Source organism: Gadus macrocephalus, chromosome 20 (assembly GCF_031168955.1).
Source record: "Gadus macrocephalus chromosome 20, ASM3116895v1".
Lineage (NCBI taxonomy): Eukaryota > Metazoa > Chordata > Actinopteri > Gadiformes > Gadidae > Gadus > Gadus macrocephalus.
In genome coordinates, this window is record NC_082401.1 from 16111785 (window position 1) to 16126983 (window position 15199).

Sequence of the window (15199 nt, forward strand, 5' to 3'; positions counted from 1 at the left end):
CATCACTAGCTGCATGTCTTGCGGCCTTTGCGGCTTTGATGGAGATAGCATCAAGCTTCAAGTCATAGCCCTTGGAAATGGTCTCCTCCCAGGCCGCCTTGTAGTAGTTCTGCAATTGAGCGACATGGTCAATTAAATGTATTTGATATTTATTAATTTAATCATTAAAAATCATCATATGAACTTCATTGACAAATGATGTGAACGCCTACCTTGCTGATGTTGTAGGAATTGGCTCTGGCCAGTTGCAATTCAGGCATGTCAATTGGTAGAGAATACTTCTGATGGATCTCCTCCAGTCCTTTCTTGTAGAACAGCTATAGAGGACGCACACAGACAGACTAAGTGACCACGAAAAAGCCTGAGCGACCATCCTTAGAGAAACTGGTGGGACTGTGGGTCTTACGTCGCTCCTCTGAAGCTGGTTGACTCTGGCCTGCAGCATGACGGGGTGGTCGTCGATAGCGGTGAAAGGGACCGTGTCTGGGTGCTTCCTATACTTTTTCTGTATGAAAGAAAACAAATCAAAATAAAATAAAAGGCAATTAAAATTAGACACATTTTAATTGGGTGCAATTTATTGATTAATTGATTGATTTGAGGGTTAAGGTTGGTGCCCTGAGTGAAGCTATGGAACACCGACCTCACTGAGAATCTCTCCAGCTTTCTTTGCCAGCTCCACATCCATTGAACCGAAAGTAATCCAGGGACTACCCTTGGTGTTTTGGTTGTAATCAGACTTGTACTCGTTCTGTCATGAGAAAAAAGTACATTTTATGGATCACAATGGTGGTGGTCATGCTGTTGATCGTATCATAAACCGTTAATGCATTGATTATTTATGGTCAGTAATAAATTAACGTTTCCCCATGAAATAAATGACCAGATGGTAACACCTTCCAAATATATAAAGAATGACACAAAACGGTTACAACTGCTGGTTCTTACATCGCTCTGGATGCTGTTGGCCTTCTTGGCCAAGTCAAGCAGTATAGCGTCGTGGGGCATGAGGTAGCGGTTGCTGATCTTCTTGTAGCCAGTCATGCTGGCGATGGCCTGGGACTTCTTGGCCAGTGTGACGGACATCATGTCCAACGAGGTGTGGTACTTGGTTTTGACCTTCTCGTAGTCCTTGGTGTACTCGCGCTGCAGAGACATGAGTTCGGCACGGGGGGGGGGGGGGGGGGGGGGCAGGAGAAGAAGGGGTAAGTGAGGTAAGCGTGCCGTCTTCCGTGATTATGTGGCCTTCAAAGTGTCAACAGCGGAAAAACAGCGCGTTGGTTTGTTTGTTTATGAGATGCATAAAAGCATCAGGAGATCTTACATTGCTCACGATCTTGGCCACGCGGACGGAGTGCAGGATCTTGGGGTCGTCGTGGATGCTGAGGGCTCCCACCATGCGGCCTCTGTTCTTCTCGTATTCCTTCTTGTATTTCACCTGGGGTGAGAGAAACCATGTCCAGTGGTTATTGCACACCCTAGACAGTCAGGGCTCCAATGAAGCCAGTGAATATGGGTGTCATTGTGTACTCACGTCACTGGCGATGTTTGTGTGAGCACGGGCAGCAAGGATCGAAATTGCATCCCCCTTCATCTCGAACCGCTTGGCCTTTTCTTTTTCCCAATTGTACTTGTAGCAGTTCTGCAAAGAGACAATCAAAAGAATTACGACATGGAAGGATTTTTTTCTAAATCCTAAACATGAGTTTAAAGGAAAGTAAATGTTGGTTCAACTTATAAGGGACACGAATCAACTTTACTCACTTCACTCAGGTTGAAGGCGTTAACTTTGGACTGAATAAAGAAGGGATAATCCGCAGGCAGGGAATTCTTGGTCTTTGTCTGCTCATACTTGGCCTTGTAATTGATCTGCAAAAGAGCAAAAGGGTGGTATTTAGAAAAAAAAAGATTTATCAATAAAAGTCAAAAGCATTATTATTAAATGAGCACTTGTAATACACTGGATGGCCACTAGATGACAACAGAGGTTTGACTGGGCACTTCATCGCATATATATGTGTTACTCAGAACTGTGGGTTCCTCTGCGTAGCCAACCCCTCTCTGATGGCTGGGTTTATTCTTGGCCAACTGAGTTCATGCTGCTATTTATATTACAGAGAGATGGCTCTCCAGTTTCCATGGTGTCCACAGAAAGACAGCTGGCCTTAGTGGTTGGATGGGCCCGTGGCCATGGCGTCTCCAATGCACATCTGATATGATCTCAGCTCGGGGGGACATATGTCCATTGGAAGAGCTTTCCCGTCAGGCCAATCTTGAAGACGTGTTTGAATTAATTTAAGAATGTCGGAAATGTAAAAGGGCGTACATACATCACTTAGCTGTATGGCGTTGAGGGCGGCCTGAACTTGAACTGGCGAATCCGTGACCTGCGTGAATTTCACCTTGTCCGGATGTTGACGGTACACTTTCTGCAAAACAAACCATCGAAAAATATTATTCTTACTCTTCATTTTTTTTTAATGTTTTCTATGTTATTTACTCTGTGACTAGGGGGTGCCAATCACAGGGACGGGGGAATGGCTCACATCTTTACACTGCGCAAGCTTCTTGTCGACTTCGTATTCGGGCGTGATGGTTTGAGGGAAGAAGCATCTCGTCTTGATGTCTTCATACTCAGCTTTGTAATTTTGCTGTGAGGTAAAAAGCCAGAAGCAAAGATCAAGTAAGGGATTGGCTCTTAGCACAGTAGAATAGTAAATATAGCAAGGGGAAAAGCGAGTTGACTTGCCTCGCTCTTGAATCCCTCAACTTTCTGGCAATGGAGCATGTAGATGTCTTCATAGCTGCCGATATAGTGGCCCTGCACCTCATTCTTATACTTGTCTTGATAGTGTGTCTGAGGAGCAAAGGAAACAATATATATATATATATCAACAACATTTATGACAAGACATGAAAGAGAAGATCAGTGAAAAAGTGTAGAAAATAAAATGATAGGTAAAACACTCACATCAGTGAATTTTTTGAGAACAGAATCCATCTTGAACTTTGGTGTGTCGCAATAGTTGATGCTGAAACCTCTGGATTTCTCATAATTCTTCTTGTAAACTTTCTGCAAAAAGAAAAAATATTACATGTAAAAAATGTTGAAAGACATGAACATATATACATAAATACATAAATCTATTGAATTAATCATAAATCTATTGAATAGTTTCAGAATCTGGCTAGTGTGGCATACATGTTTTTCATAACTATTAAACAACTATGAGGATAAAATGAAACAATAATAAGAAACTGATATACAAGCTTAGTGAAGTATGCTACCTCACGTTTACCAGATAAAGAATACTGACAGATAAGCTCATCAATATGCCCCTCAGTGGCCAGGGTATTCCCTATTTATAGTCAAGCAACGATATAATAAAATGCAATTGTGGTATACAACGTTACATACAAGCTTCACTCACATTTCATCCAATCAAGACTTGAATGGATCTTAAGAGATTCATGTTACAAAAGGTTGTATTTTCCAAGAATACCTTACGTTTGTGTTTAAATGGCTTTAAACTGAGGTAAACAGACATTGAAAAACAGTGTCAACGACTGTGGAATGAACATGTCTAATCTGGTATGTACAATGATTCTGAAAGGACTCTATTTTCCCCCAAATGAAATGTAAGGTTCACGTTTTGTGAACCCGGAAAATGAACTGAATAAAATGCAAACGGAGCATTGCCTATAGTTTTAAAATGACTTAATAGTGTTTAAACTGTATGAAGAACACAGTCCCTTCGATACTCAATACTGTAAATATGACATTTGTATGTAAAAAATATGAGCTGTGCGTTCATTTGGTTAAAGTCGAGGTGTTTTGTGTACTGCAGCCCCCTCCATCTACACCTACATCACTGAGGATAGTGCCGGCGTATCTGAGCTGTCTGAGGAGGGGGTTTTCTGTGGCAGGGAGCGTGTTGTAGTCAGACTTGTCTTTCGTCTTCTCGTAGTCCTTCCTGTATTTCACCTGTGGATGGAAAACGAAAACCCAAAATAAACAAACCAGTTTATAATCATCGTGAAGCTGTGGGGATGGTTTGGGGGGATGGGTGTGTGTGTGCGGGTGTGTGTGTATGTGTGCAGCCGTGTGTGTGTGTGTGTGCGTGTGTGTGTGTGTGTGTGTGTGTGTGTGTGCGTGTGCGTGTGTGTGTGTGTGTGTGTGTGTGTGTGTGTGTGTGTGTGTGTGTGTGTGTGTGTGTGTGTGTGTGTGTGTGTGGGTGTGTGCAGCCGTGTGTTTGTGTGTGTGTGTGTGTGTGTGTGTGTGTGTGTGTGTGTGTGTGTGTGTGTGTATGTGTGTGTGGAAGAGAGAAGGCGTGTCAGTAATGTGAAATGTCGTTGTACCGTCTATGACTCGCCGTATTGACGGACTTTATGGATGGCCAACATATTATTTCCTCTTGCCAGAGTGACTCATGTCTTGATTTTGTGTAGGTGTGTGGGTGGCTCTACCTCAGGCCCAAGGCTCTAAAGCACATGCCATGCCTGTATTCTTGAATACACTATCTAGGATCTCCTCTCTCTGCGATCCACAACTACTACAATACCCATTCCGGTTCTTTATCACACCTACTGTAACAATCAGATGTTGTAAGGTGGAATAGAATGTCTCCTTTCGAAACGCTGTGGGCACCCCCACCACTATGGACTACGCATCAAGTCCCTGCGTCAGAGCTAGCGCGTAGCGGCTGACTCACACCATGGGTCGCGTTGGGTAAGATCCCCGCCGTGGGTTCCTCTTTAGCGAGGTGTGTGTTGAGACGCGCGGAGGATGGTGGCGTTAATGTAAGAGTGGCGTGCGTAGGCGGGCAGTCGTCGGACGGCTTGCTCACCGAGCTGGCACTGGTGCCGGCCTTCTTGTTCGTGTCGTAAACGGGCGTTTCCGTCTGCATGAAGTTGATTTGGTCTTTCGCCGCCTCCCAGTCTTGCGTGTATCTTCTCTGCAGGAGGGGAAAAACAAGGAGTACGGAAGAGTTGGAGACAAAACCAAATAATAATACACAAAAAAAATATAGCAATACAAAAAAATATTTTTTGTTAATAATAATGATTATCAATGATAGGAGTTGATATTTTACACTGCTAAGGTTCTCCATGGCCACCCTGGCCGTGGCCACATCGAAGTAGGGCGTCTCACACCATTGGCCCTTCACGTTCTTGTTGTAGTCCTCCTTGTACTTAAGCTGTAGATAGTAGGGAGACAAACAGCACGACATGGACGTTACACAAGGAGAACTTAAAGCACAATAAGGTGACATCATGGAGGGATGGAAATAGCATTCCCATGAATGGTTGCTATTGTTGTTCTTGGCCGGCCGCTCTTTCTTTCCCTGTCCCCAATACTGATAATCTGACAGCAGGTGGTCATTCATCCCCATCCGTCTCCCAGGAGCTGGCGGCTCAGACAATCTGACTCTCATTGAACGTCCCTTGTGTGTGTGTGTGTGTGTGTGTGTGTGTGTGTGTGTGTGTGTGTGTGTGTGTGTGTGTGTGTGTGTGTGTGTGTGTGTGTGTGTGTGTGTGTGTGCCCGTGTGAGGATGCATGTGTGTGAGTGTGAGTATGTGTGTGAGTGTTTGTTTCCATGTAAAAGGTACTTTGGCTGCAAATCCAGAGAAGTAAAATCCAAACTGAGAAGTAAAATCCAAAGTATCGCAGTATCACATGCAAATCATCAATATCAGTATTTGCCCCATCTTCCCATCCCTCCTTGTGGTGTCAAGGCTGTGTTGAAGGTGTTGGGGATCATTAAGGCTCACGTCGCTGCGCTGGGTGAAAACTCTCTTGGCCAGCTCCACATCTGGGCGATCCGCCAGGGAGGTGAACTTCAGCTTGCGCTGATCATAGCCCTTCTTGTACTGAATCTGTAAGAAGCAGAACAGGAGGAGGGGGGGTCAAAACCTACCTTTTTTAGCCCCGATCAAGGGTTGACCTCGGGTAGGCAACGAAGCACAGAGATGGTAAGGCCCTGTATTAACCGCCCCCTCCCTCATGACATTGGACCCACGTCAGATGATGTTACGTTAATTTGCCATAAAAGTGACCGTTGTTACTGAATGCTGGAAATAGACCGGTGGGCTGGAAATGGTCATATGTGTAGATGAGTCAGCACAGAAAACACAAAGCAGAAAAAAGAGCACTGCGACCACATATGAGTGACGGCTGCCGAACAACATCGATGTCAGCCGAAACAGTGTGAGAGGAAATGCTTAAATGGTTTCGAAACCTGAACGCTCACCACTGTCTAACCAGCACCATAGAAACCCCTGTAGGTGGTTTCTGTGACAAAAGTCCCACCAAAAAAGAATTTTCGTTTCATACTTATTTTGCTTGCAATGATGTTGTTATAAATAACAGTAGAGTTAATATTAAATATCAAACAAAACCAAAAATATATTTTTATATTTTGTTATACATCCTTGTGCATACCAACAGTGCCAGATTTTATTTAATGGCTTTGAGTCTAGAAATATCCTGTGGATACTGACAGAGGCCGGTGCTAGACTTGAACAGGGTTGGGTTAAGCCATAGTCGGGGACATGGGGACGACCATTGGCCAGTACTCACATCACTCAGGGCCTCCTGAGCCTTGGCCACCCTGCGGAGCTCGGGGCTGTCGCTGTAAGGGAGGAACGAGGCCTTCTCCAGGTCCCAGTCCTCGGTGTACAGTTTCTGCACACAGAGACACCACGCTCAGCATTGTATCGCATTGTGTCAACGGCGTGTCAGCGGCATGTCAACGTCATGTCATGCCACTGCCGTGCATTGGTAGTTGGTGACAGCGGCGTTGCTTGCTAATCATTATTCGTCAGAGGGGAGGGCTCTTTGTGTTTGCATCGGACGGTTTGGTGACGAATGGTGGCTAATGTTACACACCATTGGTTATTCATTAATGTTCTGCAAGGTAAATGAGCGGTGTAAAGATATGGCAACATATCTATGCACCGTTAGGGGACGAATTACTAACAAATCAGCACTGGTTCTTGAGCAATAAAAAATGTAAGTGGTGATATCTGTTATCTAGTAATATGAATTTATAGATGCAAATGGTGCATTCGATATAGTATTGTTGAGCTAGTGTTAGTGTATTTCTACTAAGATTTTACCATTTCAACATAACATTTAAATCTGTATACAATAATTGCTTTGACGCAATCAAAAGCACTGAAAAACCCCCATCTTTGACTGTAATCTGTGAAGTAATTTCCGAGTTCAAGAGAAATGAGTGGAAATAAAACGAAGGAATAAATGCTCCATGGTAGGCGGCGATGTGTAGGGCCTCTATGTGTGACACGGCGTGCGCCTCAGTTCCTCTACCTTGCTGTAGTTGGCAGCGTTCTTCACGGCCAGGACCAGCTCAGGGGCATCGGGGGGCAGCAGGTACCTGTCCTTCGTCTCGTCCCACTTCTGCCTGTACAGAACCTGAAGAGGAGGGAACGCGGGGCATCGTTACAGCTACAACAAAGTGCAGAAAAATAAATCAACGTTATTAACTCTATACGCTTATAAAGTAGCGTTGTTGAATACTTTATTCAAATTGGTGGATGACGTTCCAAGGGTGTGGCATTAATTTCGATGACACCTCTGCCTTTTACCAGTTCCAAATCGGTCAAACAGAACTATTGACCAGATGTTTGCATGACCACACAAACAAACGATATGCTCAAAGCGCCACAGAACAATATTTCATTGCAGCTCATTAAGTCAATAAAAAAATAAGTGAATGATATTTTAGATTAAACAAACTCATCAATCATTGGTGGTAGCAACTGTGGTTTGAGGGGAATGAATCACTATGGGCTCCAAATTATTGGAAAATAATGTACAAGTGTATTCCTCACTTAAAGTTCAGGCGCCCTTACCTTGCTGAGCAGCTCGGACATGTGCTTGACATGGGCGATCTCCTTGGCCTCGCCGTCGTACAGGCTGCCCGTCCGGGCCTTGTTGCCCTCCATGCGGTACTTGACCTACGGCGTGACAATGCAGTGAGACTTCCCACTCCAGATTCATTTCCTTAGCTTATTTGTGGAGAGTGCAACTCGGCAACTTAAACAAATGTTAGAGTAGTGATGGAGAAAGGGGGCGGGGGGTGTTGAGGTCTAGTCTGTTTTTTTTAGATGTCGCTCTCAGAGTGTTTCTGTCAGACTCGTGTGGGATGTGATTAGGGCCGAGGGCAGCGACCGGGGGGTCCTCGATGATGTGGTACCTCACTGAGCTGTTCCTGAGCCTTCCTGATGCGCACCATCTCCGGGGTGTCAGCGATGTGGACGGGGGGCGTTCCCCTGGACAGGTCATACGCCTTCCGGTACTGATTCTGGAAACATTCACCATAAAACACCATGACATCCTGAACTCAGGAAGGCTGGACATTGTCAAGATCTTCATCAGCATCAGCAAGGGCAGATATAAGGCCAACATTTACAAATGTTATTGCTTGAAGGAGAAATCCCTTTTACGACTATTATTGATAATTGTGCTATTTGTAAGGCGCTTTGTATGAAAGCATCTAAATTACTTATTTATACCTCTGAAATCAATCAAGAGCAAAGTTCAACCCATTATCCTTAACCACAGTTCGGTATATTAAAACCAATGGATAAGTGTTTCACGACAATGATTTTGTGTGTTGGTTCCTTACGTGGCTGTATTGTTCCAACATCTTCATGCTGTGAGCCAGGTAGGGGGTCATGAACTTAGAAGTATCCACCGCGACCCTCTTCCTGACTTTCCTCGTAGGCATGCCAGCCTGGAGGAGGTGAGAGGGAATGTTAAAAGGAAGGTATGTATCCTGCTGCTGGTGACCAACCAACCTATTTGCTTCTCATGAAAAGATAAGGGCAGCTTTGTTTAAAACACTGACGGTTTTCCCATTAGGTTTGTTACTTAAACTATACTTTACAACTATAAAATCTCCTTTTTCGATTTTTTGGACTTATCTTACCCCCAGATATCTGAGTACATTATTTTAATTTGCATTCCCAATTCATCATCTAAACCATGCAAAGATTAGAGGGGTAATGCACTTAAATATTCTTAATTAAAGTAAGGCAGACTTTGATAACTACAACGTAACCATGTAGTAAACATGGCTGTCCTGTATAGAATTGAGCATTTCACTACATATTCAAGATTCAAGATCTGAATATATTTATTAAGCCCCTCATCCCTATTGACAACAAATAGTTAGATGCTTACATAGTAGTCATATATCAGGTATCCATAACGAACCAAAACCCCATTATTACCACCACTGTCACTTATTTAGATTCAGTTTAGCAACTTAGGTTAGGTTATATTGGTTAGAAAAAATGTGAGATCAAACAAGCAGCAATTTTTCTGGACCCAAATCACTGGCTTCCAATCTTTAAAATTGACAACGATATGAGAGTTTAAATTCAGCAGTTGCCATTGAAATAGGCAGGGATTTAATCAATAACAGGCACATGCTGACAAGGAGAGACAGGTTCCGTTGGCTAAAATGAAGCAGGAGCGTTTCCTCTGCGCTATTTCATTTGTCTTTTGCTTTCGTTTTTACCTGAGTCTCAGTGGTTTGATGACTTTGACGAGTGACAGTCGTCGTGGACATCTGCTCAACACATTGCAAATAGAGGAGACACTCTGGGGTTTCAAACTCGCCACAGGTCAATGGCACATGGGATTGGATTGAGGTTGATTTTTCCCCAGCTCTGGTTTATCCTACTGCTATCCTGATCCCTTGTGAGGCTGTGAGACTTTGTAGTAATATCAAGCAAATACTACACAATATGTGTATAAATAATACGCAATATTAGCAATGATTTCCTTCTGAGATGTCATTCGTTGAAAGCTCCTGACTCCATTCACAAGATAAATGGTTCTCACTCTTCCACTCTAGATGAATGTGCTGTAATTAAGAATGTGGTTTAATTAAGTGTTATATTCTACAGGGATATGGAGGCCTGTAATGTCCCTGGTTGTATTATTTCGACTGGCTGCTTGAATTCCTTCTCCCCCCACCCCCCCCTCCCGCTCTCTGTGAACACCTCATTTTTAACTGCTAAAGACCTTCTCTCCCTGAAATCTCCACCTTTGCTTATGGCATATAACTACATGTGAATTAATAGATCAATTCGTCTCAATGTTTGTGTGTGTGTGTGTGTGTGTGTGTTCATTCACACACACCTTCACTTAATCTTTCCTTTCCAAATCAAGAAGTATAAGAATACAATCGTGTACTCTCTGCATGTAACCTAGTATTCCCTGAATAGCATTTGTGGCTAACTTTAACCATGGCATACAGGGGGGAATTACAGATGAGTAGGCAGGGCTGCACAGGATTGGAAACAGCCAAATGAGCTAAGCTATGTGAAAATGGCGCCTTACAGTTAGCGATCCCCAAGAGGAAAAATAAATGAGCCCTGCCATGGCTATTGTAGTGTGTGCACGGAGCAGATGTACCCATGACCAGAGCTGAGGGAAAGAACATCTCAAGTCCTTTACACAATATTGGTAAGAAAGGCTTCTTTATCTGTGTCTGTCAGACAGGAGAGAACCATGCGCTTACATTAAGCCCCCCGCCCACATTTATCCTATTTACAAACCAACAAGCATCGAAAGAGCCGTGTAAACACCGAATATTTATGGATTTTCTAAGAGACTTGAATTAGCATACAAAACCACCACCCCCACCGATTTCTCTCTCACTGCCTCTCTTTTTTTCTGCCTCCCTCCATCATTCGCTCTACCCCTCTCTTATTATCTCCCTCCCTAACGCTCTTGCGCTCCCTTACTTTTTCTCTCCCCCTCCATCTCTTGCTCCCCCCCCCCCTCTCTCTCTCTCTCTCTCTCTCTCTCTCTCTCTCTCTCTCTCTCTCTCTCTTCCTTTCTCTCTCTCTCGACCTCGTTCTTCTCACTCCCTGCTGTCCGAGCAGGTTGTTTTTCCATGCATCCCCTGGATCTCCCCCTCCCCTAAGCACATTCTATCGATGTGACGTTAACAGACCCAAGGCAACGGGAGTGTGATTTACAGCACAGCCCCCCCCCACGCACGCACACCTCTCTCTCCCCCTCTCTGTCTCTGTCTGTCTCTCTTTCACTCTCTCTCTCTCTAGTGGTAGCTCAGCCACACACTCTACCTCACTTGCCCCATCTGCCAGTCTGCCATAGATATCCAAATCTAAATTTGTCTAACTGCCGACCACAGTTTGTGTGTGTGTGCAGAGTTTCTTCCCTTAATGGTGTGTGGTCATTCATTTGTTGAAAAAGATGATAAAAGAGTTATATTTATCAAAAGGTGGACTCTAGTCTTAATAGTAATCGTCTGAGTTACATTTGACGGCCACCATAGCCATTGTTTAGATATTTTCCTATTTCTGCTCTGCAACATGTACGGCAATGTTTCTCCCCATTCTGCAAATCAAATAAGAAGCCTTCTTACATTTGAGACACAGCTGATTTTCTCCAGAGCTTAGATGAAAGTAATAGTGAAATCAGATTGTATTGATTTTTGGAATTTATTTGTCCTCCTTCAGAAATGATTCACACCTTTGCACGTTGAATCCATTTCCATTGATATGTTATACGGGAGCAAAATGAAAAAAAAGAACTACGGTAACTTGTTAGTTATGTTTCAGACGCATTTCATTCTTACTCCCCTATAAAATATCATCAATATTAGGTTTGGCATATACAAGGCTAGAATTAATCCTATTTCACCAGGAAATAAGGGATTAAATTGTCTGCCTTCTGCTTTCACTCTTCCATTGGACACTGATACAGATATTTATCAACACAACGAATCACATCAGGCAAAGTATATATTAGAAGTATATATTAAAAGTAGACCTCATATTCCCTGTAGGACGATTTGTATATATGCAGCTAAAACGCTTAAGAGGACAATCATAATTCATGCAGTTTAAAGAATATGGTAACTGTAAAATGTACATGAAAAGGGACTTTTGAGAATAAGAGGATATGGTTAAGATCCTAAACATTCCACAATTTTGCTCATGGAGCAGGTATGATTACTGGGCCAGATATATCCTAAACAGAAGGGTCAATATCGTTCCATTCTTCTCAATAAAGAGGGCTCAGGTAAAGGTAAGTGTGCTCTAAAAATACAGATCCAGCTCTGTCTATTAGAGAACCCCCAGGCATAAAACACACAGGGAGCCGTCCCTCTGAAACAGGATCTAGAAGCCTGGGAGACCATGGATGCCTGGGGGCTTGAACTGCTGACTGGTAGGCTATCGTAACCAACTATTCATAGGACTTGCAGATCCACAGACGAGCAGGAAAACCTTAGCCATCCAAATAATCTTTGAAATAATATAGTCAGAGCATATGTTGGTATGATTCTCAACAAAATAAATAAAATTCAATTTGATCCTGGTGAAGCATTGCTATGGAAACAGAATATTTGAAATAAACTAGACAATCCTGTGTTTAAACAAGTTTTTCCGTAGTTCAGTCCATAAAGCCAATGTAGTACTTACCTCCTCAATAATCTCCTCCTCATACTCCTCATACTCCTCATATTCCTCTATTTCCTCAACGGCCGCCATTTTTGGACGGGTATAGAGGACCTATATAAAACACAGATGATAATATAAAGACATGTTATATTGACGAAATTCCAGAAATGTTGAGAATTATTTAGAGGCAATTATAATTCCAATTATTACTTTGGATTCTCGAGCGCTCAATTCTTGACCTTAAAAACAAGTTTTTTTAAAAGCGTATTAACAGTGTATGGACTTGAACTATACATTAAATGCAACCACTGTTAAAATCATGCTACATTTGTTCTATTTTTAAGGGTAAACATGCAACAGTCAATGCATTTGAAAAAGACAATTATTTAGCACAAAGCACTCAAACAAATTTGAATGCCATACCAGAAAAAGACTCCTGTAGCAACGTTACGTTACAAACGCCTCAACTGCTATCCACTAGGGTCCCAAATCGTTATCCCAAGTTCAAGTGTATCAACCCTAGGCAAAATAACAACAAAAACAATCCTTAGATTATCTTCTAAACTAACAAGACTTCAGAGGTAGAGTAAGGGTCAATAAGGAAGAAGTATCATGAAGCGCCTCAGTAGAAGGCCTCTGGCTATGAAGGCTTGTCAGACGGCCCCTCCCGTTACCCCGTGACTATATGCCACTCAAAAAACGATGCCTTCTGGCTGATGGCGGGCGACAGCTGCCCACAGAGCTCCAGCTATTCGCCATGTAAACCAGTGCCGCATCCTGATTGGTTGGCTTTGTTTAGCTAACTGCAATGCAATGCCTTCTGAGGCTGCAGGTTAAATATAGGATGACATACTAACTACTCTTTTTAACTTTCCTTTCGACTCCGCAACTTTACCTGTCACAGTAAAGCTGGTTTTAACGTACAATTAGTCATTAAGGAATCAGAGGAATTCGTAGAAGTGACTTCAGGAAGATGGGCAAAGCGGCAACGCTGGTGCCGAGGTTAAGAAATATGGACAGAGTCTCAAGCAGGCGTGAAACGAGGTGTTAGGAAGCATCCGCTGGTAGGATAGATGGCATGGTCTGAACTTGGGGAAGGCTTGTTTTTCTAGGTCAGTCTGCATACTCCATCAACGACGGAAGAAAAAGACCCCCAATCTACCGATTCCTTCGTTCATCTTCCTTTAAGCATCCAAACGTCAGCAAAAGATGGAGAAGAAAGTAGTCCAGATTGATCAAAAGGCCATGCAGACTGAAGAAAACATAGAAGTTTGTGTCTTTCTCCACCTTTTAGTTTTTTGGTGTTTTGCTTACCGGTTACTTCAGAGTTAAATGATCTCCAAATCCGCAAAAAGCCTCCCCAACTTCCCTCCAGAGAAATGCAGGGCGACAGCACACAGCTGCGCCTCCGACCTGGGTTATCATGTGGCCCGCTCAGCCAATCAGAGGCTGTGGTTCTCAGGTTTCAAAACCTAAATATACCTTAGGCATACCCCCTCAGAAAGGAGCACCTGTCGAAGCGAGTGCATCAGTGGTGAAACCATATGGAAGCCAATGGGGCAGGAATAAAGGCCCGCACGACATGGGAGGTAGAGTGGGCGGTGGGGGGTCGTTGGTAGGTTCAGGCAACCAGAAGTAAACCCCCAAACGTCCCAGACAGTTCAACCCCAGTGAGGGGGGGGGGCGGGGTGTCTTGGCGGTCATGTCATAATAATAACAAAGCCACGTTGTTCAACCAAACCATGGCTGAGTGGGGATATGGCCGTGGGAAAAAATGTATCCCACAAGGAAGAAGCTGGAAGATGAGCAGATCCCTAGGAGACCTGTGTGTGGGTCATCTCCTCAACATAAAACTCACTGAAGTGAATAGACTCTGTGACTAAGTGCACAACAAGAACAGCCTAGAAATGTGCACCGTATAGTTGACCTTACACCATAAATAAGTATGACCCATATTGAAACTAAAGTTGGTCGGGCTAACCAAAGAAATCCAGCCAAGGTGACTCTATCTTGATATCATATGGAAGATGGAAGAAATTCATGATCGAATGAGTGACCATGGCTCTATCAAGATATTTGAGGCGATTGTAAACACATTTGAGGTATGTTCTGTCAGTACAGACTCTACCAATGATCTCTTCCATTCACTCAAATTAGTCATTGCTCTATTGCTTCCTCAGCTTCCGAAATGTTTAGCAGCAGGTTTACATTTAACTACCATGGGGACCATGTAGTTATATGACAACTTTAAATCTTACCAAAAGAGTGTGTGAACCCTATCAAAGCACAATGACAGCTGCCATTTTCATGACCCCAATCGGATCCTAGCAGATATAAAGAGTTCTAACTGCTATAAAAATACATCAAGAACTATTCCAGGGCAGAATTCCTGTACAGTTTAAATACAGTGGCCATCTTTATAATTAGTCACTGAATCCTGGGAGGATCGAGCGCAAGGACTAGCAATTGTAGGTGAATGATGTCTCGATGGAATTTGCAATGCCATGAAGATTTTTTCCTCTTAGCTTGATGTTCCTTTTATTGGTACGTCGTGCCTGACTGTCCTCAGTCGTTCATGCCAGGAGATGGGAGCTAGAAGCCTCTTGATGACAGCCACAGCTGAACCCTTGAGAATGCAGCCACTGTAGCCTCCCATTTTGTGATGTACCTCATCACCACTGCTAGTGGAGTGCTAATTAGCAAAGTCACACATTTCAAAAACCGACGGACA

At 43.4% G+C, this 15199-nt stretch overlaps 1 protein-coding gene across 45 annotated transcripts in view; it reads right to left on the reverse strand.

Moving 5' to 3' along the window:
- The window catches only part of neb (nebulin), a 66278-nt gene extending 52356 nt beyond the window's left edge, over positions 1-13922 (reverse strand). For 42 of the 45 annotated variants that reach the window (XM_060039724.1, XM_060039725.1, XM_060039711.1 and 39 more), the window contains exons 1-24: positions 13783-13902; positions 12490-12579; positions 9549-9599; positions 8652-8759; positions 8220-8327; positions 7876-7980; positions 7331-7435; positions 6581-6685; positions 5773-5877; positions 5094-5198; positions 4848-4955; positions 3869-3985; positions 2972-3073; positions 2750-2857; positions 2547-2651; positions 2331-2429; positions 1765-1869; positions 1535-1642; positions 1325-1438; positions 949-1146; positions 644-751; positions 407-505; positions 213-317; positions 2-109 (exon numbers count right to left, since the gene is read on the reverse strand). In XM_060039724.1, coding sequence (XP_059895707.1) covers positions 2-109; positions 213-317; positions 407-505; positions 644-751; positions 949-1146; positions 1325-1438; positions 1535-1642; positions 1765-1869; positions 2331-2429; positions 2547-2651; positions 2750-2857; positions 2972-3073; positions 3869-3985; positions 4848-4955; positions 5094-5198; positions 5773-5877; positions 6581-6685; positions 7331-7435; positions 7876-7980; positions 8220-8327; positions 8652-8759; positions 9549-9599; positions 12490-12558 — 2445 coding nt within the window. In that variant the 5' untranslated portion in view covers positions 12559-12579; positions 13783-13902. Of the gene's footprint in view, position 1; positions 110-212; positions 318-406; positions 506-643; positions 752-948; positions 1147-1324; positions 1439-1534; positions 1643-1764; positions 1870-2330; positions 2430-2546; positions 2652-2749; positions 2858-2971; positions 3074-3868; positions 3986-4847; positions 4956-5093; positions 5199-5772; positions 5878-6580; positions 6686-7330; positions 7436-7875; positions 7981-8219; positions 8328-8651; positions 8760-9548; positions 9600-12489; positions 12580-12891; positions 12988-13782 lie in introns of all 45 variants that reach the window. The other 3 variants (XM_060039683.1, XM_060039686.1, XM_060039685.1) reach the window with 3 other exon arrangements.
- Between the last annotated feature and the right edge of the window lie 1277 nt (positions 13923-15199).